This window comes from Amblyraja radiata, chromosome 5 (genome assembly GCF_010909765.2).
Source record: "Amblyraja radiata isolate CabotCenter1 chromosome 5, sAmbRad1.1.pri, whole genome shotgun sequence".
Classification (NCBI taxonomy): domain Eukaryota; kingdom Metazoa; phylum Chordata; class Chondrichthyes; order Rajiformes; family Rajidae; genus Amblyraja; species Amblyraja radiata.
Window position 1 is genome coordinate 35,988,074 of NC_045960.1, and position 26,398 is coordinate 36,014,471.

The 26,398-nt window shown below is 44.3% G+C and overlaps 1 protein-coding gene across 1 annotated transcript in view; it reads right to left on the reverse strand.

Annotated features, from left to right (window-relative positions):
* LOC116973185 (NADP-dependent malic enzyme-like) overlaps window positions 1–26,398 on the reverse strand; it is a 371,473-nt gene that overhangs the window by 174,026 nt on the left and 171,049 nt on the right. The window contains exons 4-5 of the mRNA XM_033021003.1: window positions 8,313–8,388; window positions 2,978–3,139 (exon numbers count right to left, since the gene is read on the reverse strand). Coding sequence (XP_032876894.1) covers window positions 2,978–3,139; window positions 8,313–8,388 — 238 coding nt within the window. The remainder of the gene's footprint in view (window positions 1–2,977; window positions 3,140–8,312; window positions 8,389–26,398) is intronic.

Sequence of the window (26,398 nt, forward strand, 5' to 3'; positions counted from 1 at the left end):
TAATGTGATAGAAAGGAACTGCAGATGCTGGTTTATACCACAAAATGCTGGAGTAACTCAGCAGGTCAGTCTGAAGAATGGTCCCAACCAAAAGCGTCACCTATCCATTATCTCCAGAGATGCTGCCGGTCCCGCTGAGTTACTCCAACATTCAGTGTCATTCAAGTGAATATGGGTTACCACTCCTACACCAAGATAGCACAGTGTCCCAGGTGATTCCTCGGCTTTAGCAAATGCTGGTCTCTGGTACCGAGCACATTGCAGGCTTGGTGAGAGCACTAGAGTGCCAGCTCCCAGAGAATCGACCCAGAGAGAGGGGGAATGCATTGCTCAGTTTGCCACACAAGATGACGTCAAGCTTCTGAGGGCTGCAACTATGGAGCTGAGTTGGAGGATCAAATCAGGAGAGTCAGTACTAGTTGTGATTGATGACTACAGTAGATATTATGAGTATGCGATGATGAAGACTACAATATCGTAAAAGTTGAGTGTGGAGGATCAGACTCAAGACTATCAATTCGAGGAGCCAAGAATGCACGAGCCTGAAAACCAGAATCGAGAGGATGAACTAGTAATTGTTTAGTTCAATGTTTGAAGCAGATATGGCTTTTAATGAAGTAGCTGGAATTAGAATTTTGGAATCATTCGGATCCAGGCGAGGACCTGACATTGGCTAACCACAGTTAACTTAATTTGCCCTAAGATTATAAAAATTGATTGATTGGAAAGATAATCCTTCGCTCCCCCCTCCCCCCTAACTTGTTATGTATTTAAGGGTTATTGCTCATCTCATTGCGCTGTTGCATATAATGGCTAATTAAATCTACTAGCGTGGAATGTTCCAAGCCTTAGAACAGGTTAGAAACATAGAAACATAGAAAATAGGTGCAGGAGGAGGCCATTTGGCCCTTCGAGCCAGCACCGCCATTTATTGTGATCATGGCTGATCGTCCCCTATCAATAACCCGTGCTTGCCTTCTCCCCATATCCCTTGACTCCACTAGCCCCTAGAGCTCTATCTAACTCTCTCTTAAATCCATCCAGTGATTTGGCCTCCACTGCTCTCTGTGGCAGGGAATTCCATAAATTCACAACTCTCTGGGTGAAAATGTTTTTTTCTCACCTCAGTCTTAAATGACCTCCCCTTTATTATAAGACTGTGGCCCCTGGTTCTGGACTCGCCCAACATTGGAAACATTTTTCCTGCATCTAGCTTGTCCAGTCCTTTTATAATTTCATATGTTTCTATAAGATCCCCAGTCATCCTTCTAAACTCCAGTGAATACAAGCCTAGTCTTTTCAATCTTTCCTCATATGACAGTCCCGCCATCCCAGGGATCAATCTCGTGAACCTACGCTGCACTGCCTCGATCACAAGGATGTCCTTCCTCAAATTAGGAGGTCAAGACTGTACACAATACTCCAGATGTGGTCTCACCAGAGCCCTATACAACTGCAGAAGAAGGTTGGATCACCAGGAGGAGAATTACAAAATATACTTGGAAAGATCTGTCAAGAGTCGCAATGTAATTCTATTCATGAAATACTGCCGACGTCATGCTGCATGTCGTAAAGCATCGTTTAACAGGATTTTACAGAGTTAGAAAGAACCAACAGCACTTGCTTTTGCTTTCCTGCTTTCAAAGGTCTACAACGCAAAATATTATTTCAAACAGTCTGCAACTATTCAGTGGTGGGCATGTGTGTTTGTGTGTGCGTGTACAGGGAAGTGGGGTTAGAGGGTGGCAGGAGGGAAACTGGCACAGTGAGCAGTGCGAGTGAGGAGGGATGGGGAAGTACATCAGGCATCATTACGTTTCTTAATAAAGGCATTTGATAAAGTTCCTCGTGGTCAGCTGATCAAGATAATTATCATGCGTGGGATCCACAGTGAATTGGTAGTTTAGTTTGGTTTAGAGATACAGAAGCAGCTGGGTTGGTGTTGGCAGCCCAGCCTGGAAGGCGGTGTGACCTGGGGGTTGCAGTGTGGGCCAGGGGTGATATTGGTAGCACAGCCTGGATGTAGCCGGGGAGGCTGTGCACTATAACTAAAATCCATTATAAAGAGGTCTGTATTAACGAGGGTACTGTATCTAAACATATGAGGCAATAACATGCTGTTAATAACCTGATGATTTTCCCTAACATCCATTGCACAAATTAGAGAACAGCACAATAACAAACTAGAATCTTCAAGCCATCTTAGTTAAGTTAAAGAACGATGAGCTGTAGATGAGGAGCCAAAGTTGTTGCAACTTCATTACATTTCCTCAGACATGAAAAGATACAGTTTTAACACCTCCATCCTCCCCAAAGAAAGCCAAGAAAGTCAGCCAGGGTAGGTGCCAATAAAATAACCAGTGAGGTGGTTGGAAAAATATTGACTGGTGACAGCTGTTTTTAAGTGCCTAAGGTTGCCAAAATGTTTTTTGCCCAAGTGCGCCCATCATTGGGTAACACCAGAAGATACTGTAGACACAAAAAGCTGGAGTAACTGCGGACCTGGCAGCATCTCTGGAAAGAAGGAATGTGTGACGTTTCGTGTCAAGACCCTTCTTCAGACTTGGGTAACACCATCTTTTCGTGGTAATGATGGTCGAGAGTGTAGACTTCCCGAGCTTCAACCTCCTGCTTCAGCCATGTCCGTCATACTTTTGGTTTGGTAACTTTTTTCTTGTAGCTTCCAGTCCTTTGATCCTGGTTTTCTATGCAACACTTCTGCATTCTGACAACAATTCCTCTTCCAAGTTCCAACACTGAGGATCAATGCCTACTTTAAAGAAAATGTTTATGCCAAATCCAAGGTTATGCCTCCAAAATATCGGATTGAATGAAACATTATTTGCTAGGAAGCAATGTGGCTTCGTAGTTTCACACTCAATAACATCATTATTACTCATTGCCTAAAATAGTGTATATTGGTACATGCAAAGTCTAAGAAAGTAAAGTTAGATGATTGAATCAACATTATATTTACCTCATTATTTGTGCCAACGTCTAGCATGACTGGTAAGCATTGCTGGGGATTCACACCAACACAAGCTGTGTACAATGCCAGCTTGCCCACTGGAATGCCCATTCCATAACTCCCAAGATCACCCAGACCCAGAATACGTTCCCCATCTGTGACAACAATAGCCTGGAAATACAAAAATTCAAAACAATGCAATTAGTCAACAATTAAAATATCACTAAAATGCTTCAATTAAGGGAGGAAATAGGCTGGTTCACCCGTTCACATCATAGGAACAGTAGTATGCCATTCAGCCCATCGAGTCTACTCCGCCATTCAACCATGGCTGATCTATCTTTCCCTCTCAACCCTATCGTCCCGCCTTCTCCCCATAACCCAAGACACACTTACCAGTCAAGTATCTGCTCGGAAGCACTTGCTCAGTTCCAAATCCTAACCATTTAAGCTTCAGAAGAAAGAAGACCAGAGTCTTTGAAGATAAATGAAAGACTACAGATATCTGGCAAACTATCCAAAGTGTAGATAACAATGTCTCCATTGGGAAGTGAGGCAGTGAGAACAAGGGCAGAAATTCCACGTGGTCATAGCTTTTGTTAGGAACTAGCAAAATCCTTTGGAAATAGTACAAGACAGCTCTTTGCCCCAAATCTCTGGTGGTGACCTATAGGGTTCTGATACAACTCCAAGAATCTCAGTGCCACTGAGTGGAAAATGCAATTAGATATTTAACTTGCAAAACATTTTCCTGCTTGCAATGACTATTTACTTGAGTGGGTTATTTTATTTCAAGGTAGTCATCGAATCCTACAGTTCAATTCCTATGACACAAATCACTACAGTTAGCACTGAGCTATGGAAAAGTGTTTATTTCACTCAGACAAGTGTTTGAATCTGGATATGCAATCAAGAAAATATCATGGGATTATTATTACAATCAAGGAGGCAAAACAACGCTACAGGAGGAAACTGGAGTTACAGCTACAGTAGTCGGATTCTACGGGGCTATGGCAAAGTCTTCACACAATCACCGACTATAAACCCAAACCCACATCCATCCCAAATCCGAACACCTCCCTCGCGGACGAACTAAACGTCTTTTATGCGCGCTTTGAGAATAACACCCAGGCCCTCGAAGCCCATCACATCTCATCCAGCAGCGAGGAGGTGACATTCCAGGTGACGGAACACGATGTGAGGCGCACACTCAAGCGGGTGAACCCCAGGAAGGCTGCAGGTCCGGATGGGATTACTGGGCGTGTCCTCAGAACCTGCGCAGACCAACTAGCCACTGTATTCACAGACATTTTCAATCTCTCCCTCTCCCAGTGTATTATCCCCACCTGTTTTAAACGGTCCACCATAGTCCCTGTCCCCAAAAAAACCCAACCCAGCTGTTTAAATGACTACCGCCCCATAGCTCTGACCTCCACAGTAATGAAGTGTTTTGAGAAACTCATCAAAACTTTCATTACCTCCTCCCTACCCACCACCCTGGATCCACTACAATTTGCATACCGCCCCAATAGATCCACTGACGATGCCATAGCCCACCTATTCCACACCACTCTCACCCACCTGGACACCGGGAAAGAGTCTTATCTTAGACTGCTGGTCATAGATTACAGCTCAGCGTTTAACACCATAGACCCCTCAAAGCTGGCCTCCAAATTGTACAACCTCCACTTGTGCCCATCCCTGTGCAAGTGGATCCACAATTTCCTGACCGGCAGACCACAGGTGGTGCGTGTGGGCCATCACATGTCATCCTCCCTCACCCTCAACACTGGGACCCCCCAGGGCTGTGTGCTGAGCCCTCTGCTGTATTCTCTCTACACCCACGACTGCAAGGCCATCTCAGACTCTAACATCATAGTCAAGTTTGCCGATGACACAGCAGTGGTAGGCGTAATCTCAAACAATGATGAGGCAGCCTACCACTCTGAAATCATCCACCTGGCAAACTGGTGTAGGGAGAATAACCTGGAGCTGAACACCTCCAAGACCAAGGAGCTCATAGTGGACTTCTCCAGGAAGCAGCAGAGGAGCTTCCTCCCCCTCAGCATAAACGGGGCCCAGGTGGAGAGGGTGGAGAGCTTCAGGTACCTCGGCATCCACATCTCCCAGGACCTGACATGGTCACACCACCTCAGCAGCCTGGTAAAGAAGGCCAACCAGCGTCTTTACCATCTCAGATGGCTGAGGGACTTCAAGCTCCCCCTCAGAGTGCTCAAGAACTTCTACACCCATACTGTGGAGAGCATCCAGAGTGGGAGTATCATCGCCTGGAGGGGGAACACCACCAAGAGGGACCAACTGGCTCTGAGGAGGGTGGTTCGCTCAGCTGAGCGGACCATCAAAACCACCCTTCCCAACCTGCAGGACATCTACACCAAGCGCTGCAGGTCAAGAGCCAGGAGGATTATCCAGGACCACACTCACCCCAACAACAGACTGTTTTCCCTGGTGCCCTCAGGGAAACGGTACCGGCTGCTCAGGGCCAACACGGAGAGAATGAGGAGGAGTTTCTTTCCCCAGGCCATGAGACTGCTGAACGAGGACTGAGTGTCGCCGCCCCCCCTCCCCCCCCAGCCCCCCAACTCCCAAACCCTCCCCACCCTCCTCACCAGCACCTCACCAGCACCTGCACCCCCGCCCAAACCCCCCGCCCCACCCCGCCTCGCTACCATCAAACACACACACATGGGACTGAACTGGATGGAACACGCTGTCATCACAGGTGTTCCACGGCACTTGTCATTTTGCTTGTAACAGCACTACTTGCTATGTGGTATATTTATGGAGTATGTGTTATATGTGGGGATTGTTTTATGTGGATTATGTGGTATCTATGGGGTACATATTTATTATGTGTCATATGTGGGTATTGTTTTATGTGGGTTATGTGTAAGTGGGGAACCATGCACAACTGGACAGGCACTTAAGCATTTCACTACTGGTTATACCTGTATAATTGAGTATGTGACCAATAAACTTGAATTGAATTGAATTGAAGTTAATCAACTTTATAACTAAAATGCCATGTTGCTGAACAAATTTAGATTTGAAAATAAATAATTAATTTAGGACCATAGATTTTTGTGAATTTGAATTGAAAAACTTTTTAAGGTAGGAATCCACTGTGCAACTAAACATATCCTGTCTTCTCCATCACCATTGCTGCTAACAGACTATAAGACTTTAGAGTTCCGTGAGGATCCAGTTCCTCACTTCCGATGTTCATCTTTTACTCTGAACCTAGCCTTATCATTAGCAAGTATCAAACAAGGACACCTTCCAGCAAAGATCACTGACTGGATCATTTCATGTGTGGGAATCCTGGCTGATATTCACTTTACTGGTCAAATTAAACCAGTATTCATACTTTTGTAAATTGACGTCGGTGGTGGGGAAGATGCTGGAGTCAATCAAAAGATGAAATAGCGGCACATTTGGATAGCTGTAACAGGATAGATCCGAGTCAGCATGGATATACGAAGGGGACATTTTTGAAGATGTAACTAGGAAAATGGACAAGGGGGAGCCAGTGAATGTAGTGCACCTGGTCTTACAGAAAGCATTCGATAAGGTCCCACATCGGAGATTAGTGGGCAAAATGAGGGCACATGGCATTGGGGGTAGAGTGCTGATATGGGTAGAAAATTGAATGGCAGACAGGAAACAAAGTGTAGGGATTAACGGGTTCCTTTCAGAATGGCAGGCAGTGACTAGTGAGGTTTCGCAAGGCTCAGTGCTGGGACCGCAGCTATTTACAATATACATCAATGATTTAGAAGAAGGGATTCAAAGTAACACTAGCATATTTGCAGATGACACAAAGCTGGGTGGCAGTGTGAACTGTGAGGAGGATGCTATGAGAATGCAGGGTGACTTAAGAGGCTGTCCCACTGTACGAGCTAATTCAAGAGCTCTCCCGAGTTAAAAAAAAATCAAATTCGTGGTAAGCACTTAGAATGTACGTAGCGGGTACGTCAGAGTTCGGGATGTCTCTTAACGACTCGTAACGTTAACGGCCGGAAAACACGTTAAGCTCATGAAGACTCGTGAAGATTTTTCAACATGATGAAAAATGTCCACGAGGGCCCCGAGTACCTACGAGCGGCTATTACTGTAATTCTCCGAGTTCGAATTAGCTCATACAGTAGGACAGCCCCTTCAGACAGGTTGAGCGAGTGGGCAGATGCATGGCAGATGCAGTTTAATGTGGATAAATGTGAGGTTATCCACTTTTGGTAGCAAAAACGGGAAGGCAGATTATTATCTAAATGGTGTCAAGTTGGGAAAAGGAGAAGTACAACGGGATCTGGGGGTCCTTGTTAATGAGTCAAGTACATTCTTGCTATTGAGGGATTGCAGCGTAGGTTTACAAGGTTAATTCCCGGGATGGCGGGACTGTCATATGCTGAGAGAATGGAGCAGCTGGGCTTGTATACTCTGGAATTTAGAAGGATGAGAGGATATTTTATTGAAACATATAAGATTATTAAGGGTTTGGACACGTTAGAGACAGGAAACATGTTCCCGATATTGGGGGAGTCCAGAACCAGGGGCCACAGTTTAAGAATAAGGGGTAAGCCATTTAGAATGGAGATGAGGAAATACTTTTTCACACAGAGGGTTGTGAGTCTGTGGAATTCTCTGCCTCAGAGGGTGGTGGAGGCCGGTTCTCTGGATACTTTCAAGAGAGAGCTAGATAGGGCTCTTAAAGATAGTGGAGTTAGGGGATATGGGGAGAAGGTAGGAACGGGGTACTGATTGTGGATGATCAGCCATGCTCACATTGAATGGCGGTGCTGGCTCGAAGGGCCGAATGGCCTACTCCTGCACCTATTGTCTATTGTCCATTGATCGATTAATTCTATCAAAGTCATTCCACTTCTATCCCAAAACGCATCTTTGTTCTTACTCTACTGGTTTTCTTTTACGATTTCACACTCAGGTCCCCCATATGCATGGGCAGAAATATGCACAATATCTTAGACTCATGTGTATGAAGGAACTGCAGATGCTGGAGTAACTCAGGCAGCATCTCTGGAGAAAAGGAATGGGTGACGTTTTGGGTCAAGACACGAAAGGTCACCCATTCCTTCCCTCCAGCATTTTGTGTCTAACTTAGACTCATGGTCTTTCTAACAGAGACCAAGACCCTTTGCTTATGCAAGGGCGAGACTGTCTGCCGGAACTATTGATCATGTGTGAAACATTGTCCAATCAATCCAGAAAAGAGGACAAAAGCACACAAAATTCCATCATATGGTGTTCCAAAAATAAGGTAGCTTTCTGCATGCAAGTATCAGAATAGACAGCAATATGAACTTACCCGAATATTAGTTTCAGGCCAGGACTTCAGTATTGTTGCAATGTGCCCTCGGTCATGGATAGTAATAAAAAGACCCCTGAATGAAAAGAAAAGTTAGAGATTTAGCCAGCAAGAATTAACTATGCATGCGGAAAGTTACCTCTCCAGAATAAAGTTACGCAGTTTTGTAAACCTAAAAAGGACATTTACAATTCACCGCTTTGCACAATTAAAATGTGTTCACTGTACCATGTTACACCCATCCATATAATATAAGTCAAATTTTTCAAATGAATTTCATGAAAGAAGTTGATGAAAATCAAAGAATAGCTAAGTCTAAAACAAAAACAGAGCTGATAATACTCAGCAGGTCAGGCTACCTTAACAGATGTATTTATCATGACAGATACAAAAAGCTGGAGTAACTCAGCGGGACCGGCAGCATCTGAAGAAGGGTCTCGACCGGAAACTTCACCCATTCCTTCTCTCCAGAGATGCTGCCTGTCCCGCTGAGTTACTCCAGCTTTTTGTGTCTATCTCCAGTTTAAACCAGCATCTGCAGTTCTTTCTGACAGATGTATTTATCATGAAACAAGCTTCTGTTATTCCTTGTCAAAAGGTATAATTTGCTAATTTAATTTATTTTTCAAACCTCGAAAAGGCAATATTAAAGAGTGAGAGAACAGTATGTGTAAGGAGGAACTGCGGATGGTGGTTTAAACTGAAATTTAAGGGTCTCAACCCGAAAGGTCACCTAATCCTTTTCTCCAGAAATGCGGCCTGACCTGCTGAGTTACTCCAGCTTTTTGTGTGTCTTAAACTGTGAGAATCTGGAAGTACTCAAGAAAGTCCGAACTTGGATCAAAAAGATGTGGTGCTGTGGCTTGAATAGTTGACGTGCCAGAGACAACAACCATACCTAATTAAGTTATTTCCATTAATGTAGCCCATACATCTGTCTGGTACTCATTTAAAAAAAAACAGAAGTGTGATTACATTCATATATGGAACCATGCCAGTTGAATATTCAATGCAGTGCACCGCATTGTGCTGAAGCAGCAATTTTACTCACACAGCCTTTAGTGCAGGAGCAGAACAACAAAAGCAAAGCGATGGATTATTTCCACACATTAAGAAGTTCTATTATCTGAAATTTCCACTAGAAAATCCACTAGAAAATCCACTGAGCACAGGAGAATGAAGATGCACAAGGTCATGAGAGGAATAGATCGGTAAAACGCACAGAGTCCAGAGTAGGGGAATGCCCAGAGAAGGGGAATCGAGAAGCAGATATAGGTTTGTGAGGGGAGAAAGATTTAATAGGAACCTGAGGGGTAACTTATTTTACATAAAGGATGGTGGGTGTATGGAACAAGCTGCCAGAGGAGGTAATTGAGGCAGGGACTATTGCTACAGTTAAGAGGCATTTAGACAGATACATGGATAAGAGAGGTTTAGAGGGATATGGGCCAAAAGTGGCAGGTGGGACTAGTGTAGATGGGCTATGTTGGACGGTGTGGGCAAGTTGGGCGGTATGATTTCACTAAGGGAAAAAAAGACCAAAAGAGGAAAATGGTCATAAAATCAATATCAATTGCTTTCGAAATTCGACTGCAATTCTCTCGGATTCACAATGAAACCCTGCAGAATTTCAGTCAATATGTTGCAGCCTTCCCTGGCAGGATTACAAACTCAGACAATATCACATTAACTATTTTTTTCCATCACACAATGAAAAGTTTGAACTGCTGATCTCAATTAAAAATCTATCGTCCTGAGACAAACAGTTTTCATTTTCTGATGACAATGAACAGGAGTGAGAATTATGAAAAAGCAGCAACATTTAACACTGTTAATCTTTAAGTATCATTGACAGCTATTGAAATTCATGTCCACGTCCCTACTAATAAAAGGTCAACTTCTCCAGATCGTTGCCAGCAAATGTGATTGCTGTCACTCTTGAACAAGCCATCATCAATTCCTCCTGGCATTCCTTACAAACAATTCTGGTCTTCTAATAACTGGGTCACAATTAATGGGTTTAGTTTAGTTTATTATTGTCACGTGTAACGAGGAAAAGCTTTTGTGTAGGAAGCAACTGCAGATGCTGGTTTAAACCGAAGATAAACACAAAAAGCTGGAGCAAGTCAACGGGTCAGACAGCATTTCTGGAGAAAAGGTATAGATGACGTTTTGGGTCGAAACTGAAGAAAGGTCACAACCCAAAAAGACACCTATTCCTTTTCTCCAGAGATGCTGTCTGACCCACTAAGTTACTCCAGCTTTTTGTGTCTATCTTCGAGGTAAAGCTTTTGTTTGTGTGCTATCCAGTCAAAGAATGTACACAAATGCAGTCAAGCCATTCACAGTGTACTGATAAAGGGTACAGCTTTTGATGCAATGATATAATATTCAAGCCCGATAAAGTCTGATTAAAGATAGTTCAAAGATCTCAAATGAAGTAGATGGAAGGTCAGGATCACTCTCCAGCCGATGAGAGGACCATTCAGTTGCCCGATAACAGCTGGAAAACAACTGTACCCAAATCTGGAGGTAAGTATTTTCAAACTTCTGTACCTCTTGCCTGGTGGGAGAGGGGAGAAGAGGCCGGTCCTTCATGCAGGCTTGCCAAGGCAGCGTGAATGTATAGATGAAATCGATGGAAGGGAGGTTGGTTTGCATGAAGGTCTGGGCTACATCTACAACAGTCTGCAATTTATTACACTCTTGGACGGAACTGTGCCAAAACTGGGTTGTGAAGCATCCCCATAAGATGCTTTCTACGGTGCACGTGTAGAAGTTGGTGAGGGTTATTGGGGACAAGCCGAACTTCCCACGTCTTCTGAAGAAGAGGAGGCATTGGTGTGCTTTCTTGGCCATAGCTTTGATGTGGCTGGTCCAGAACAAATTGCTCCACAACACTCCCCAGAGCCCTCCCATTCTGGGAGCTTCACATCTGTAGCGGGAAGGCTATTGACAGAATTCTTTGGGATAGGATTTTACTGCATTTTAAAAAAGCATGGGTTTGTTCGGGATAGACAGCATGGCTCTGTTCACGGCAGGTCACATCTTGAGAACATGACAGATTTTTTGAGGAGAGGATTAAAATGATTAATGGAGATAGGGCAGTGGATGTTGTCCACATTTGATAATGTCCCTCATGGTACGCTGATGCAAAAAGATTAACAAGCATGGAATTGATGATTATTTGATAGATTAGATTCAACATTGGCTTGGCCATAGAAGATGGAAGATAGTGGTGGATGGATATTTCTCTGCCCACAGGTCTTTAACCAGTGGTGTTAAGCAGGGGTCAGTGCTGGGGCCTCGGTAATATACAAATTGAGCCAAAACATGGGTGGAAATACTAGCAAATTTGCAGTTGACAGAACAATTGCTGGAATTGCAAATAGTCAAAAGGATACAGAAGGATACCAATCAGTTGAAAATATGGGCAGAAAAGTGGCAGATATAGTTTAATCCAGCAAGTGTGAGGTTTTGGATTTTATTAGGTACATTGTAAGAAGAGGTATAAGGTCATAAGGAATAGAGGTAGAATTCTATGCCATTCAATCGTGGCAGATCTATCTCTTCCTCCAAACCCCATTCTCCTGCCTTTTCCCCATAACCGCTGACACATATACTAATCAAGAATCTATCTATCTCTGCCTTAAAAATATCCACTGACTTGGACTCCACAGCCTTCCATGGCAAAGAATTCCACAGGTTCACCATCCTCTGACTAAAGAAATCTCTCCTCATCTCCTTCCTAAAAGAACGTCCTTTAAATCTCAGACTATGATCTCTAGTCCTAGACTCTCCCACTAGTGGAAACATCCTCTCCACATCCACTCTACCCAAGCCTTTCGCTATTCTGTATGTTTCAATGAGGTCCCCCTCATCTTCCGATCCAAATGCACAGCAAGCACCTTGAAATTGGTGACACAAATGTAAAGTGTGGTCAGTGGGACATTGAGCATTAGTCATTAAAAGGCCTGTCCCACTTACGTGTCCTTGGCACGCAAATTACGCGACCTTGTGGTCGCGTTGAGCCGCGACGGTCCCGCGAAGGTCGGGCCCGATTACATGCGTACGCACAGCCATCTGGAGCGCGTGTCGTCGTTTGAAGATGGACACAAAGCTGGAGTAATTCAACGGGACCGGCAGCATCTCTGGAGCGAAGCAATGGGTAACGTTTCATGTCGAGACTCTTCTTCAGTCTGAAAAGAAGGGTCTTGACCCGAAACGTCACCTATTGCCTCTCTCCAGAGATGCTGCCGGTCCCGCTGAGTTACTCCTGCATTTTGCGTCTATCTTCAATTTTCTTGGCCCCGCTCTGGGAGTAGAAGTGGGGGCGGGTCCGGTCCGCAACGGCCGTGAGCCCCAGGCCGAGTTCGGAGATCGTTTGCCTGCTTCTGCTGCTGTTGAAGGTGAGACATTGCGTCAAGCCAGGGTCTTGGGCCTGTCCCAATTTGGCCGTCAGTTCCACGACTGGCTGTTGGCGCGCGAAGATTTCATTCACTACAAATATTTTGGAGCCCCGCGCGATGTCGCTCACAACTACATACCCCTCTGCGCTTCTGAGTGGGACCGGCCCCTGCTTCTGAGTGGGACCGGCCCGACCGCCATACGATACCCGTGCGCCTCAACGCAGTCGCGTAATTTGCGTGCCAAGGACACGTAAGTGGGACAGGCCCTTAACTCATCTACCTCATGTTATGGGTTAAACAATGAAGGGCCACATATAAAGTATCGTGTGCAGTTCCTGTCGCCCCACAACAGGATGGATGTGGAGGCTTTGTAGGGTGCTGAAGACATTTACCAAGACATAGCTTGGATTAGAAAATATTAGATATAGAGAGAGCTCGGATAAACTTGCATTATTTTCTCTGGAGCATTGGAGGATGGGGGGTGACCTGATATAAGTGTGTAAAATGGTAAGAGGCATAGATATGGTGGATAGTCAGTCAGAGGGTAGAAATGCCAAATACTAGAGAGCATAGATTTAAAGTGAGAGGGGGGAAATTGAAAGGCAATGGAGAGAACAAGTATTTTTTCCCTCCTCACACAGAAGTAGGTGCCTGGAATGCCGTGATAAGGGAGGAGATGGAAGCGGACACGATAGTGACACCTAAAAGGCATTTAAGGCATCTAAGAGACACATGAACAAACAGGGGATGGAGTGATGTAGACCATGTGCAGGCAGATGGGGTTGGTTTACTTTGGCATTACGTATGTTCATCGCAATCATTGTGGACCATATGGCCTGTTCCAGTGCTTCACGGTTCTATACTTAGCTTAAATCATTGTTTTAATAATCGTCAAGGAACACATAGTCCTTAAACACTCAGCAGATTCACTAATATTTTTGGTGTAAAATCTGGCTTATTTGATAACCCCTTCCTTTACTCATAAAGAAGGAAACTGATCCTCAAGCAAGCCACTCAGTTGCATTGAAACTCTTCTGCGGTGTTTCTTAATGCAGACCTCCCCTCACCAACCCCCAGGAGCATCCTTAGGAAAACAACAGAAAAGCAACTTGGATACCATTTTTGCCTAAACCGCTCCTGTAATAACAGCAGATGGAAGGAAAAGGACACAATGTGCTGGAGTAACTCAGCAGGTCAGGCAGCATCCCAAGAGAACACGGATAGGTGATGTTTCAGGTCAAATAACTGTTTTTTAAAGTTACAGTGCGGAAATAAAGAGTTCAAGTTTCAGTCCCATGTACTGTGAAGAAGGTTTAGCCTGACAGCCCCATGATAGATTTGTACGGGTGTGGGAATTGCAATGCACAATATGTACATAATGATCTCATCATATGCCTGACGTCAGTATAAGTCTATGTTAGTTTGCAATAAAACAGTTTGATCTTTCTTTTGAAGCACCCATGGCCTGGAGATCTCTAGGCATTTGTCAGAATGCAACAAAATTCCAGCACCACAAGGGAGACTCACAGACAAACTAAAATAAATGCCTTTCTTCCTTGACAGTGGCTTCCCCTCCACCACGGCTTACACAACTCTCAGCTGCATCGGTTCCATCTCTCCCTCCTTCAGACCAGAAAAAGCATTCAGATGCTCATGTCCTCTTTTTCAACTTCCATTTTGAATTCAACAACCTCAAGTAACCAGCCTACCCAGTTTGTGACAGAACTTGGAAGTGTATAAGTGTGCAAGAGTATGGAAAGCCTAGGAAGAGGAACAGGATTCAGTCTGATGTTTCCATTACTCTCTCTGCAGAAGCCGCCTGGCCTGCTGAGCATTTCCATTCCAGATTTCCAGCATCAAAAAATGGTTTTGCTTTTCAATCCCTGGCCAGTTCTGATTTTTCTCTTACTTTTCCCCTCACTCTTCTCCAATGCTGCCCAACCTGCTGAGCATTCCCATTGTATGAGATTTCCAGCAATTACTGTGTTCTGTATTTCACACTTCCCAAATTGTTTTTCATTGTTTCTTTTCTTCCCTGTTTATACTTTAGCCAGGCATATTAGCTACCGTTAGGAAGACGTCCACAGCTTTCATCATCCATTTTCTCCAGCAAGGGACAATAATGATGTTTTGATAAGGATTACTTATCAAATATTACTCCTTCAGAAGGAGTAATATTTGCAAAGAGATAGACAGCATAGTTTATATATGTGTAAATTATAAGAGTGTTGAATTAACATATTAGACTGAGAGGCAAGATTTAGTAAGAACCCGTGAGGCAACTTTGCTCACAAAGAGGGTGGTGGGTAAATGGAACAAGCTGGCAGAGGAGTTAGTTGAAGCAGGGACTGTAACAGCATATATAAGACAATTGGACAGGTACATGGATAGTAAAGTTTGAGAGGGATATGAGCCAAATGCGGGCAAATGGGGCTAGGTTCGATGGGGCATTGTGGTTGGCATGGATGAGTTGGGCCAAAGGGCCTGCTTCCGTACTGTATGATTCTACAATTCTATGACTAATACAAAGAGCTACTGAAAGACTAGATGGGAAGCAGAGAAGTGTTACTGCACTCAACATGACAAATTAAAATTCCTCCACGTTCTCCAGAGATGTAGCCTGACCCGCTGAGTTACTCGAGCACTTATGGTTTTTTTTGATAAATTATAAGGTTTGGTTTAGAAAACAAACTGCTGAGGAGTTCAACAGCTCAGACAGCATCTGTGAAGGGAGATTCACAAACGGAAAGAGAGTTAACAAAGGTTCAGGCCAGCATATTCCAATAAGGGTGAAAGGTTTCAAAAAAGATAAAGTGCGGGAGTAACTAAACAGGTCAGGCAGCATCTCTGGAGAACTTGAACAGGTGGTGTTTCAGATCGGGACCCTTCAAAGTGAAAGGCAAATATGGTATGACTAGAGAATCTTGGAAAGTAACAGATATTAAAGGTTTGCTCAGGAAAATAGAAATTATTTTCTATTAGAATCAAGCGACCCTCGAGGAATATAGAGGGTAGGAGAGAATTTTTAAAAGGAATTAGGAAGGCAAAGATGGGCCATGAAACATCAATGGCAGGTAAAGTCAAGGGGAATCTCAAGACTGTCGACTAGTCTAGAAGAATCAAGGTGGTAGCCAAGGAAAGACTCCTACAATAATGGGATTAGTTCAGTTCAATGTATTGTCATTGTCATAGGTACTGTGAAAAGCTTTTGTTGTGTGCTAACAATTAGTGTGGATTAGTAGGATTAGTGTGGATTGGCAAAAAAAGGATAGCATGGATGTGGAGGGCTGAAGGTCCTTCTCTGGACAACTCTCCCCAGACCCGTTCTCCACTTCCCCCAGACTCCTTTCTCTCCCTGCTGAGACGCCCTTTCTCCCCGTCACACAGACCCCCTCTCACCAGACCCTCCTCCTCCCCCCCAAGCCCCCTCCTCAGACCCCCCTCTCAGATCCCCACTGTCCCCGCTCAGACCCCCACTCCTTCGCCCCCCTCTGATCCTCCCCTCTGATCCCCCCACCCTATGATCTCCCCCCCTTATCTTCCCCTCACTCTGATCTCCCTCTGATCTCCCCTCCCTTTGATCTCTTCTCCCCTCACTCTGCTCCCCTCACTCTGATCTTCCTCTGATCTTCCCTTCCCTCTGATCCCCCCTCTCTCTGATCTCCCCTCCCTCAGACACTCCTTCCTTCTAAAACTCACAAAACACCAGGTGAGGTGAATGAAGCAGAAAATTTGCCCCAAATACATTTCAATACACTGCAATTTAACTAATACATTCCACGACAAAGCCTAATACCCATGCTTGAGAATCTAACAATCAATGATTCACGCCAATAGCAGGGAACAAAAATGCTTTTAAAAGCAAATTGCTCTGCAAATGATGCCTGACATTGAAATAAGCTGACACATAGGAACTGTGCAGCACATGGGTATAATATAATAATAACTTTATTTATAAAGCACTTTAAACAACCGCAGTTGCCACAATGCCAAATTATCAGCGATGGATTCGTGAAATCATAGCACTCAGCTATAACTAATACATTGTGTTAACTTGAATACAAATTAAAGCCACACGGATGTAAAGTTTAGGTTAGGTAACCTGCCCTCTCCCCAATTTGTCTTGCATATTTGGCAAAGAACTAAACTGAGATATATATACAACCTCACTTTAATTAGTAATAATATTTATCTGTAATGACAAAATATGTTGGGAGATCACAGCTTGTTAAAGGCCAGTCAAGAGGTTGCATCATTATTTTACCAGTGTTTTCCCTCAGTATTCTTATGGACAAAGGAAATAATGTGAAGCTCTGTCCTTAATTGCCACCAGCAAATTTTGTTAAATTAAGGAATTAAAGAAATAGAGGTAGATTAGTAATTCACAGATGGACATAGGATAGCCAAGCCTAAGCCTAACATTGACCAAATTAGTAAATAAAAGAATTACCGTCCTCCTATTTTAAATTGTTTCTTTTGGGGTGAACTTTTTACACAAGTTCCAGGTATATTAGTTTAGCTTATTATTGTCACGTGTACCGAAGCACAGTGAAAAGTTTCTTTGTTGCATGCTATCCAGTCACATGATTACAATCAAGTCGTCCACATTGTACAGACACAGGATTAAAGGGTATTACGTTATAGTGCAGGATAAAGACCAATAAAGTCCAATTAAAGATAGTTCGAAGGTCTCCAAGGAGCTACATGGGAGGTGACTACCACTCTCTAGCTGATGAGAGAACTGTTCAGTTGCCAGATAACAGCTGTCAAGAAACTGTCCCCAAGTCTGTAGGTATGAATTTTCAAGCTTCTGTAACACTGGCCTAATGGGAGAGGGGAGAAGTGGGAGTGACTGGGGTGAGACTGGTCCTTATGATGCTGGTGGCCTTGCTGTTGTAGCATAAAGTGTAAATGGAGTAAATGTAATCATGTGGTTTGCATGATGATCTGAGCTATGTCCACAATACTTGCGGTCTTGGATGGAGCTATTCCCAAACCATGCTGTGATGCATGCTGATAAAATGCTTTCTAAGGCCCATCTGTAAAAGTTGGTGAGGCTTACTGGGGACATGCCAAGCTGCCAAAGTATAGGCATTTATGTGCTTTATTGGCCATTGTGGCTGGTCCAGGATAAACTGCTGGTGATATTTATTCCCAAGAACGTGAAGCTTTCGACCATCTCTACTTCGGCGCCATCAATGTGTGTGTTCTACTTCACTCCCTGAAGTTAATCGCAATCTTCTATGTCTTGCTGACATTGAACGAGAGGTTGGTGGCACAAGATTATGAGGTTCTCAATCTCCTTCCTGCACTTTGTCTCGTCATTATTTGATATGTAGCCCAAATGAAGAAAATACAAACCATGACATTTGGCCTTTTCCAACCTCACAAAAGCCCTCTTTCTCAATCAACAGAAACTGTATCACTTCTCAAATGTCCTCCCCACATAATAAATATTGTCATGATGCCATGCAAGCTGTGATCTTAACCACTGGAATCAACCACCATGCAGGCTGGAATCAAATAAGACAATGTGGACAAATGGGACTAACTTAGATGGGTCATCTTGGTCTATATGGATGAGTTAGGCTGAAAGTCCATTTTGCAGTGCATGATTATTATTACCGCAACATTTTTATTGTCATGTATTTGGAGTGTTATATTGCTCAGAATGTGGAAGATTGACCAGTAAAGGGTCATCAGAACTGAAGTAGAAGCAAGTCATACTCAATCCCACAAGGCGGCCCAAGACCGCCTTGCGTGGCCTGACATGGGCAACTTCATTATGTGCAGCTAAGTATTTAATATGGAAAAAAAAACAGAACTATCTTTTGCCACAAGAATAAACATTCAATTTGTAAAACATCTCATTCGACTTAATTAAGTGCTATAGATTGCAATTAAAAAAAACTTGCATAGATCAGACAAAATACTGTGTGTGAGTTCTGAAATTAATGTTTACATATGTCTCTAAAACAATGTGTTCTTGGTTGACTTTTTTTTACGTCATTCTACTCCCCCAGCACACATCATCCTCTACATCACAAACAGGTATTGAGGGGTAAAAAAAAAATAGAGCATCCCAAAAGGATAAAACAATCAAAAAATTGAACTAAAAACACTAACCTCACTCCTATAAATGTAAATTATTAGTACACTACATCGTGGTCTTCTGGTTCAATTATTGTTATGATTTTGAACTATTAACCATATTAGTTTATTCATTTTGCCAAAGGATTTTTAATTTTATTTTATTCATTGCCAATTTACCAGTTTAAATTGTCCCTTATTTTTTCAGGGCCTGATGAAATGGTTCAATTTGGAGAATGCAGGAATACTCAACTGTGTTTGGATTACTGTAGAATACCCAACTTAGAAGGTAACATTTACAGTCAGTGGTAATGTTGACCATGTAACTATTGGATTGTTCCAACAAAATGTACCTCCTTTTGGGGAGGAAATCAACTGCCCTCGTCTATTCCAGTTGATATCGGACTCCAGATCCAGAGTAAAGTGGTGGTTTCTTACTGTTCTCTGAAAGAAGGCTTACTGATAAGAGGGTTTTGATGGAAGGATATTTTTCAGGCTGGAGATCTGTGATCAGTGGAGGTCAACAGGGATCTGTGTTGTGACCATTGTTGTTTGCGTTATACATAAATGACTTGGACGTAAATGTAAATAGAGAAAGTGCCGGAGTTACACAGCAGATCAGGCAACATTTCTGGAGAAAAAGGATGGGTGACGTTTCGAGCCAGACGCTTCTTCAGACTGAAAGTAGAGGGGAACTAGAAGTAGGAAAAGGATGTAAATGTAGATGGATTAGTTAGTCAGTTTGCAAATGTCACCAAGATGGCTGGTGTCGCAGATCATTAGGAAGGCTGTCAAAGTATACTGCGCGATACAGATCAGCTACAGAAATAGGCGGGAGTGAAAGTGAAAGATGGAGTTTTATCCAAGCAGGTGTAAGGTGTTGCACTTTGGGAGGTAGAATGTAAGGGAACAATATACAGTTAATTGCAAGACCCTCAACAGCAATGGATTTGCAAAGAAATCGTGGCGTCCAGGTCCATAAATGCCTGGAAGTGGCAACACAAGTAGGTAGAATGGTAAAGAAGGCATATAGTCAGCTTGCCTTCATTGTTTATTGCACGATCATAACATTTCTCCTCTGAAACATATGTAGACTTATGGAAGGTAAGCAACAAAGCATATCCATGCATGTGTCATATATAAGTATTTTGTTTTATCAACCTGGGAAATATTCTCTTCTCCCAAAATTATTCGATCAATTCCTACCCAATAGTCAATGTTAGATTTTGAGATCAGTCACCATACTTCAAATTCATGGCTAATTTGAACATATTGTATTCTTGGTAGGTTGTCAAAGAAAACCTATTTAATGTGTTTGCAATAAATGGCCTGTCCCACTTTGCGATTTTTTCGGCGACTGTGAGCGCCAGTGACTGACGCCCATATTTGTACGACATACACGATGACGTATGCTGTCCTGCGGGTGATGCCCGGTTAGGGTTAGAGTTAGGGTTAGGGTTAGGGTAAGGGTAAGGGTTAGGGTCAGGGTTAGGGTTACATAGAAAACATAGACATAGAAACATAGAAAGTAGGTGCGAGAGTAGACCACCAGGTCCGTCGAGCCCGCACCGCCATTCGCTCATGGCTGAACACTAAACAGACACACTTACCCACAAACAGTAGACACAAGACACAGAACACAAGACACTACCCTCCCCTTTATACCGCTATCACCGCTCTCCACCCCAAAAACCTCGTGATCTCCTGGGGGAGGCAAAAAACCGGATAAAAACCCAGGTCCAATTCGGGAAAAAAATCCGGGAAATTCCTCTCCGACCCCAATCTAGGCGATCGACACTTGTCCAGGAGATCACTCAGGTCTTACTATACTAACCATACCTAGGTCCATATCCCTGCCCTCTCCCCGTAGCCCCTTATCCCCTTGGCAGCTAAAAAACCATCTATTTTAGTCTTAAATATATTTAAAGTTTCTGCTTCCACTGCTCCCTGGGGCAGTGAATTCCATAAATTAACCACCCTCTGGGTGAAGAAGTTCTTCCTCATCTCAGTTTTAAAAGAGACCCCCCTTATTCTGCAACTATGTCCCCTAGTTCTAGTTTCCCCGATCATTGGGAACATCCTCGGTGCATCCACCCGATCAAGGCCCCTCACGATCTTATATGTTTCAATGAGATCGCCTCTCATTCTTCTAAACTCCAAAGAGTAGAGTTCCAGCCTACTTAACCTTTCCTCATATGTCAATCCCCTCATTGCAGGAATTAATCTTGTAAACCTTCGCTGCACTGCCTCCAGGGCTAGTACATCCTTTCTTAAGTATGGACCCCAGAACTGTACACAGTATTCCAAATGTGGTCTCACTAATACTGTGTACAGCTGCAGCAAGACCTCCGTGTTTTTATACTCAATCCCCCTAGCAATAAAGGCCAAAACTCCATTGGCCTTCCTGATTGCTTGCTGCACCTGCATACTAACTTTTAGTGATTCATGTACTAATACCCCTAGATCCCTTTGCGTTGCATTACAACGCAGCTCCTCCTCATTTAGAAAATAACTTGCCCTATCATTTTTTTTCCCAAAGTGAATGACTTCACATTTATTAGTATTAAACTTCATCTGCCAAGTTGTTGCCCACTCACCTAGCTTATCTATATCCTTTTGCAGACTCTTCCTTTCCTCCTCATCCCCTACTTTTCCTCCCATTTTTGTATCGTCCGCAAATTTTGATATATTACACTTGGTTCCCTCCTCCAAATCATTTATATAAATTGTGAACAACTGGGGTCCCAGCACCGACCCTTGCGGAACCCCGCTAGTTACCGGTTGCCATCCCGAGTATGAACCATTTATCCCCACTCTCTGCTTCCTATTTGTTAGCCAATCCTCTACCCATGCTAATATATTACCCCCAATTCCATAATTTTTTATTTTTAGCAATAGTCTCTTATGTGGCACCTTGTCAAAAGCCTTTTGGAAGTCCAAGTATACCACATCCACCGGTTCCCCTTTATCCACCCGGGTTGTTACTTCCTCAAAGAATTCGAGCAAATTCGTTAAACAGGACTTCCCCTTCACAAAACCATGCTGGTTCTGTCCGATGAAGTCATGTTTATCCAAGTGCCCCGTTAGTGTTTCTTTAATAATTGTCTCTAACATTTTACCCACCACCGATGTTAGACTAACCGGTCTATAGTTACCCGCTTTCTGTTTACTTCCTTTTTTAAATATAGGTGTTACATTGGCCATTTTCCAATCCACTGGGACCGTTCCTGCCTCCAGGGAGTTTTGGAAAATTATCACCAATGCATCCACAATCCCCACCGCTATCTCCCTCAAGACCCTTGGATGTAATCCATCAGGCCCAGGGGATTTATCCTCCTTCAGTCTCATTAGGGTTAGGGTTAGGGCTAGGGTTAATGCTAGGCTTAGGGTTAGGGTTAGGGTTGGGATTAGAGTTAGGGTTATGGTTTCCTCCCGCACTCCAAAGGCACACAGGTTTGTAGGTTGATAGGCTTGGTAAACGTATAAATTGTCCCTAGCGTGCGTGGGATAGTGTTAGTGTGTTTAGTCAATGTTACTAAAACAGATGATGTGGCCTTTGTGCAGTACTATTAGTGGGATCTAGCTGTCACAGGCTGGTCCACAAGTGGGGGGTGTCAGGGAAAGTGGGGGGAGGAGGTTGGAGAATGGGAGAAATGAGGGAGAGGGGGAGAAGGGGATGTGAGGGGAGGGGGGGGGAGTAGAGAAGGGGGAGAAGAGTGGAGCGGGGAAAAGGGAGGAAGTGGGGGAAGGGAAGAAGGGTGGGACAGGGGAGGGGAGAAGGGTTGGGGGAGAGTGGAGAAGGAGGGATGGGGGCAGGAGGGAGTAAGAGGGGGTGGAGGGGAGAGGGGAGTTCCGTCGACACTCACTGAATCCATCCCTGTTAAAAGTTGGAGACGGTGAATGGATCTGGAAGCGGACCAATATATCTGTATATAAAACTGAACGACTCACACATCTTTTCATTTGCACAATTGATTTTATAGTATTAATTTTAATATATTAATGTTTAAAATCCATGCATTTAAGGAAGAATATTTTACGGCCCATCTGTGGTACCTAACCCTAACCCTAATGGGCCTGTCCCACTTAGGAGATTTTTCAGCGGACTGCTGGCGACTGTCAAGTTGCCCGCAGTCGCCTGAAAAACCGGGAACTGGAACGGCGACTGTCAGAGTGGAATGCACACACACACACAAACACATCGCAAAGGTGGGGGCCAGGGCAAGCGGAGGGAGCGCTGTCTGAAATTCACACGGTGCAAAGCCAAGGTGATAGAGACACACACCGCGATGAACAGGAAGGTTGGCGCTGTAATTAAGACGGCTAGCACAGTGTACGGTAAGTCCTTTAAAAGAAGGGAAGAGGGGGGAGAGGGGGAAGAAGGGGGGAGAAGGAGTGGAGACAACTTTTAATAAGCCAGAGATACACAGCTGTGAAGTTCGGCGGACATTTAACATTACCGGTCAGTTTTCCTTGGTTCTGAAAACTCCTGCTTACGTTTTTTTTCCCCAATGAGCCAATGAAAATGACCGATCAGCAAAGGCGATTAACTAAAACTACCTCGACTACCTATAACTACATGGCGACCCCACTACAATTGCACCTACGACTACAGCATTCTCGATCTTCTCCATGGCGATCAATTTTTGGTCGTTGAAAAATTAGAAGCGACCATACTGAGGCCGCGACTAGTTCCCAGAATGTGGGAACCTCTCGCGATCATGAAGGAGACTCACCAGAGACCACCAGCGAACATGTGACGACTATGCGGCGAGCGCTGAGTCTCCTGCACTCGCCTAAAAAGTTGCTAACGCGACCTTTCAGCGACTGTCTTCGACCTTCAAGCTCGAAAGCACTCGCCTGGAGAATTTGAGCTGGATCGACCGTCAGCGATGAAACGGTGAGCTGGATCGACCGACCGCACACACACACAAACACATTGCAAAGGCAGGGGCCAGGGAAAGCGGGGGAGCGCTGTCTGAAATTCGCACCCGCGATGAACAAAAGCGGCTGCACAGTGTATGGTAAGTCCTTTAGAGAGCGCAGAGGTGGGGGGGGAGAGAGAAGTGGAGGGAGGGGGAGAGAAGGGGAGAGAAGGGAGGGAGAAGGGAAGGAGAATGAGTGGAGACACTTTTAAGAAGTCAGACACCTTTTAATAAAGTTTAGCGGACATAACTTACCGGTCGGTTTTCCTTGGTCCTGAAAACTCCAACAAGCCAATTAAAATGCCCGGTCAGCGAAGTAGGTTGCCTATGGCTGCCCTCGACTGCCTGTAACTAAATAGCGACCCCACACCATGCCGACTAATTTTTACTAACAGAAAAATGTTCAACATGCTTCCCGCGAGCATGAAGGAGAGTTCCAGTGACCTCATAGGACCTCCTGGGACCACGTGTCGACCATGCTGCGAGCTTGAGTCAAGGGCAAATTCTTCTAAACTCGCAGATTAGGTCGTCGCAGTGGGACAGCCCCTTAGCCCTAACCCTAACCGGGCGGGACAGCATGCGTGAGCGTGTGACAGCGCACACAACATGATGCGGCACCAAGACGATTCCCCTGGATTTTGAACATTCCAAAACCCAGGGGCGACAGGGAGACACCGCGCTTCACCGCTTGTCACTACGTGCGTCACTACACGTCACGTCACGTCGCGTCACGACCCGACCACGACGCGACAACCTCTTTTCAGGCTGTCGCCGAAAATGTCGCCCAAGTGGGACAGGCCCTTAACTCATTCTCGGGCATTCCACCACCACAACCGGTCGAAAACTTTAACATACATATTGGACTTCTAAGTAGGTCAGAAAATGGACAAAACCCTGTGAATGCATTAAAAAAAAAGATCTGACAAAATTTTCCAACTATAATGTTAAGAACACCACAAAACTTGTCTCAAGTCATTCTGCAATTTCTACTTCTACGAATTGAAAGCACAATAAATGCACTTTTTCTAATCAGGCTTTATTTTTAAAAAAGCATAAACAGAAATGTACTTTAAAGGAAGTGAAACCTTAAAGAACAAGTGTCTTTTGATAGAAATGAGGTGATCAAATCAAGTTTGGTTCCATTCTAGTTCTGGCCTGATTAAATTAAATGTAAACATAGCCTGCATTAAGAACTAGTCTTCAATGTGTTCCCTTATACTCAACCCAACATTTAATGTGCACAGATAAGCACCATTAACCAGCTATGACTGTAATTTGAATTCTGGCTGTGACTGGGCCACAGATTAGCTACCATGCACAGAGAAAATTATTTAATGAACGCAGTAGAAAACTTTGTTTACAAAATGTTTACTTTAGATTTTGGAGATACAGCACGTAAATAGGCCCTTCATCCCATCGAGTCCATGGTGACTAGCGATCACCCCATACACTAACACTATCCTACACACTAGGGACAATTTTTTTTAAACTTACGAAGCCAATTAACCTACAAACCTCTACGTCTTTGGAGTGTGGGAGGAAACTGGAGAAAACCCACGTGGTCACAAGGAGTGTAGGAAAGACCAGCAGATGCTGGTTTAAATCGAAGGTAAACACAAAATGTTGGAGTAACTCAGCAGGACAGGCAGGCAGTCTGAAGAAGGGTTTCGACCAGAAATGTCACCCATTCCTTCTCTCCAGAGACGCTGCCTGTCCCGTTGAGTTACTCCAGCATTTTGTGGTGACAAGGAGAATGTACAAACTCAGCACAGACAGCACCCATATCCAGGATCGAACCCGGGTCTCTGGCGCTGTAAGACAGCAACTCTACCACTGCACCACTATTTCTAGGCTTTGGACAGTGAAAATTTGTTTTCAATGACAGTTTATTTTGTTGATCTTATTGGTTAGAAGTTACAATCCGTTTTTGATATTAGGAAACCTGAGGAGCAACTTTTTTCACTCACAGGGTGGTGGGTATATGGAATGAGCTGCGCTGAGGTAGATAAAATACCAACATTTAAGAGACACGGACATCATTGCTTAGAAGTTACAGTCAGTTTTGCATATTACTTTTCCATTTATTTAATTCAATTTCTTTATCAGGGTCTCTGTGGCCTTGCACTCGTCTTTGATTGAGGCTGCAATTTCAAAATGCACTCCTGTAGCTGAGCAAATAATCTAGATTATTTGGATGCCGAGGATGCCGCCGTCATCGACCTCAACGCGGCTGCTGCCGCCGACTTTCACCGACTCACCGATGACGCCGACCCTTGCTAACTCACCGGAACCGCCGACCCTCGCTGCCTCACCGGAACCGCCAACCCTCGCTGCATCCCTGGCCATCCGCTGACCGGGACTTCCGGCGCTTCGCCCGCTGACCTGGACTCCAATCCCCACGGGCTTCCACCTGTGACTCTACTGACCCTCCTCACCTTCCACCCTACCAGCCATCGTATATAACATATAATCCTCCAACATTTTCGCCACCTCCAACGGGATCCCACCACTGGCCACATCTTCCCATCTCCTCCCCTTTCTGCTTTCCGCAGAGACCGTTCCCTCCGTAACTCTCTGGTCAATTCGTCCCTTCCCACCCAAACCACCCCCATCCCTGGTACTTTCCCTTACAACCGCAGGAAATGCTACACTTCTCGCTTAT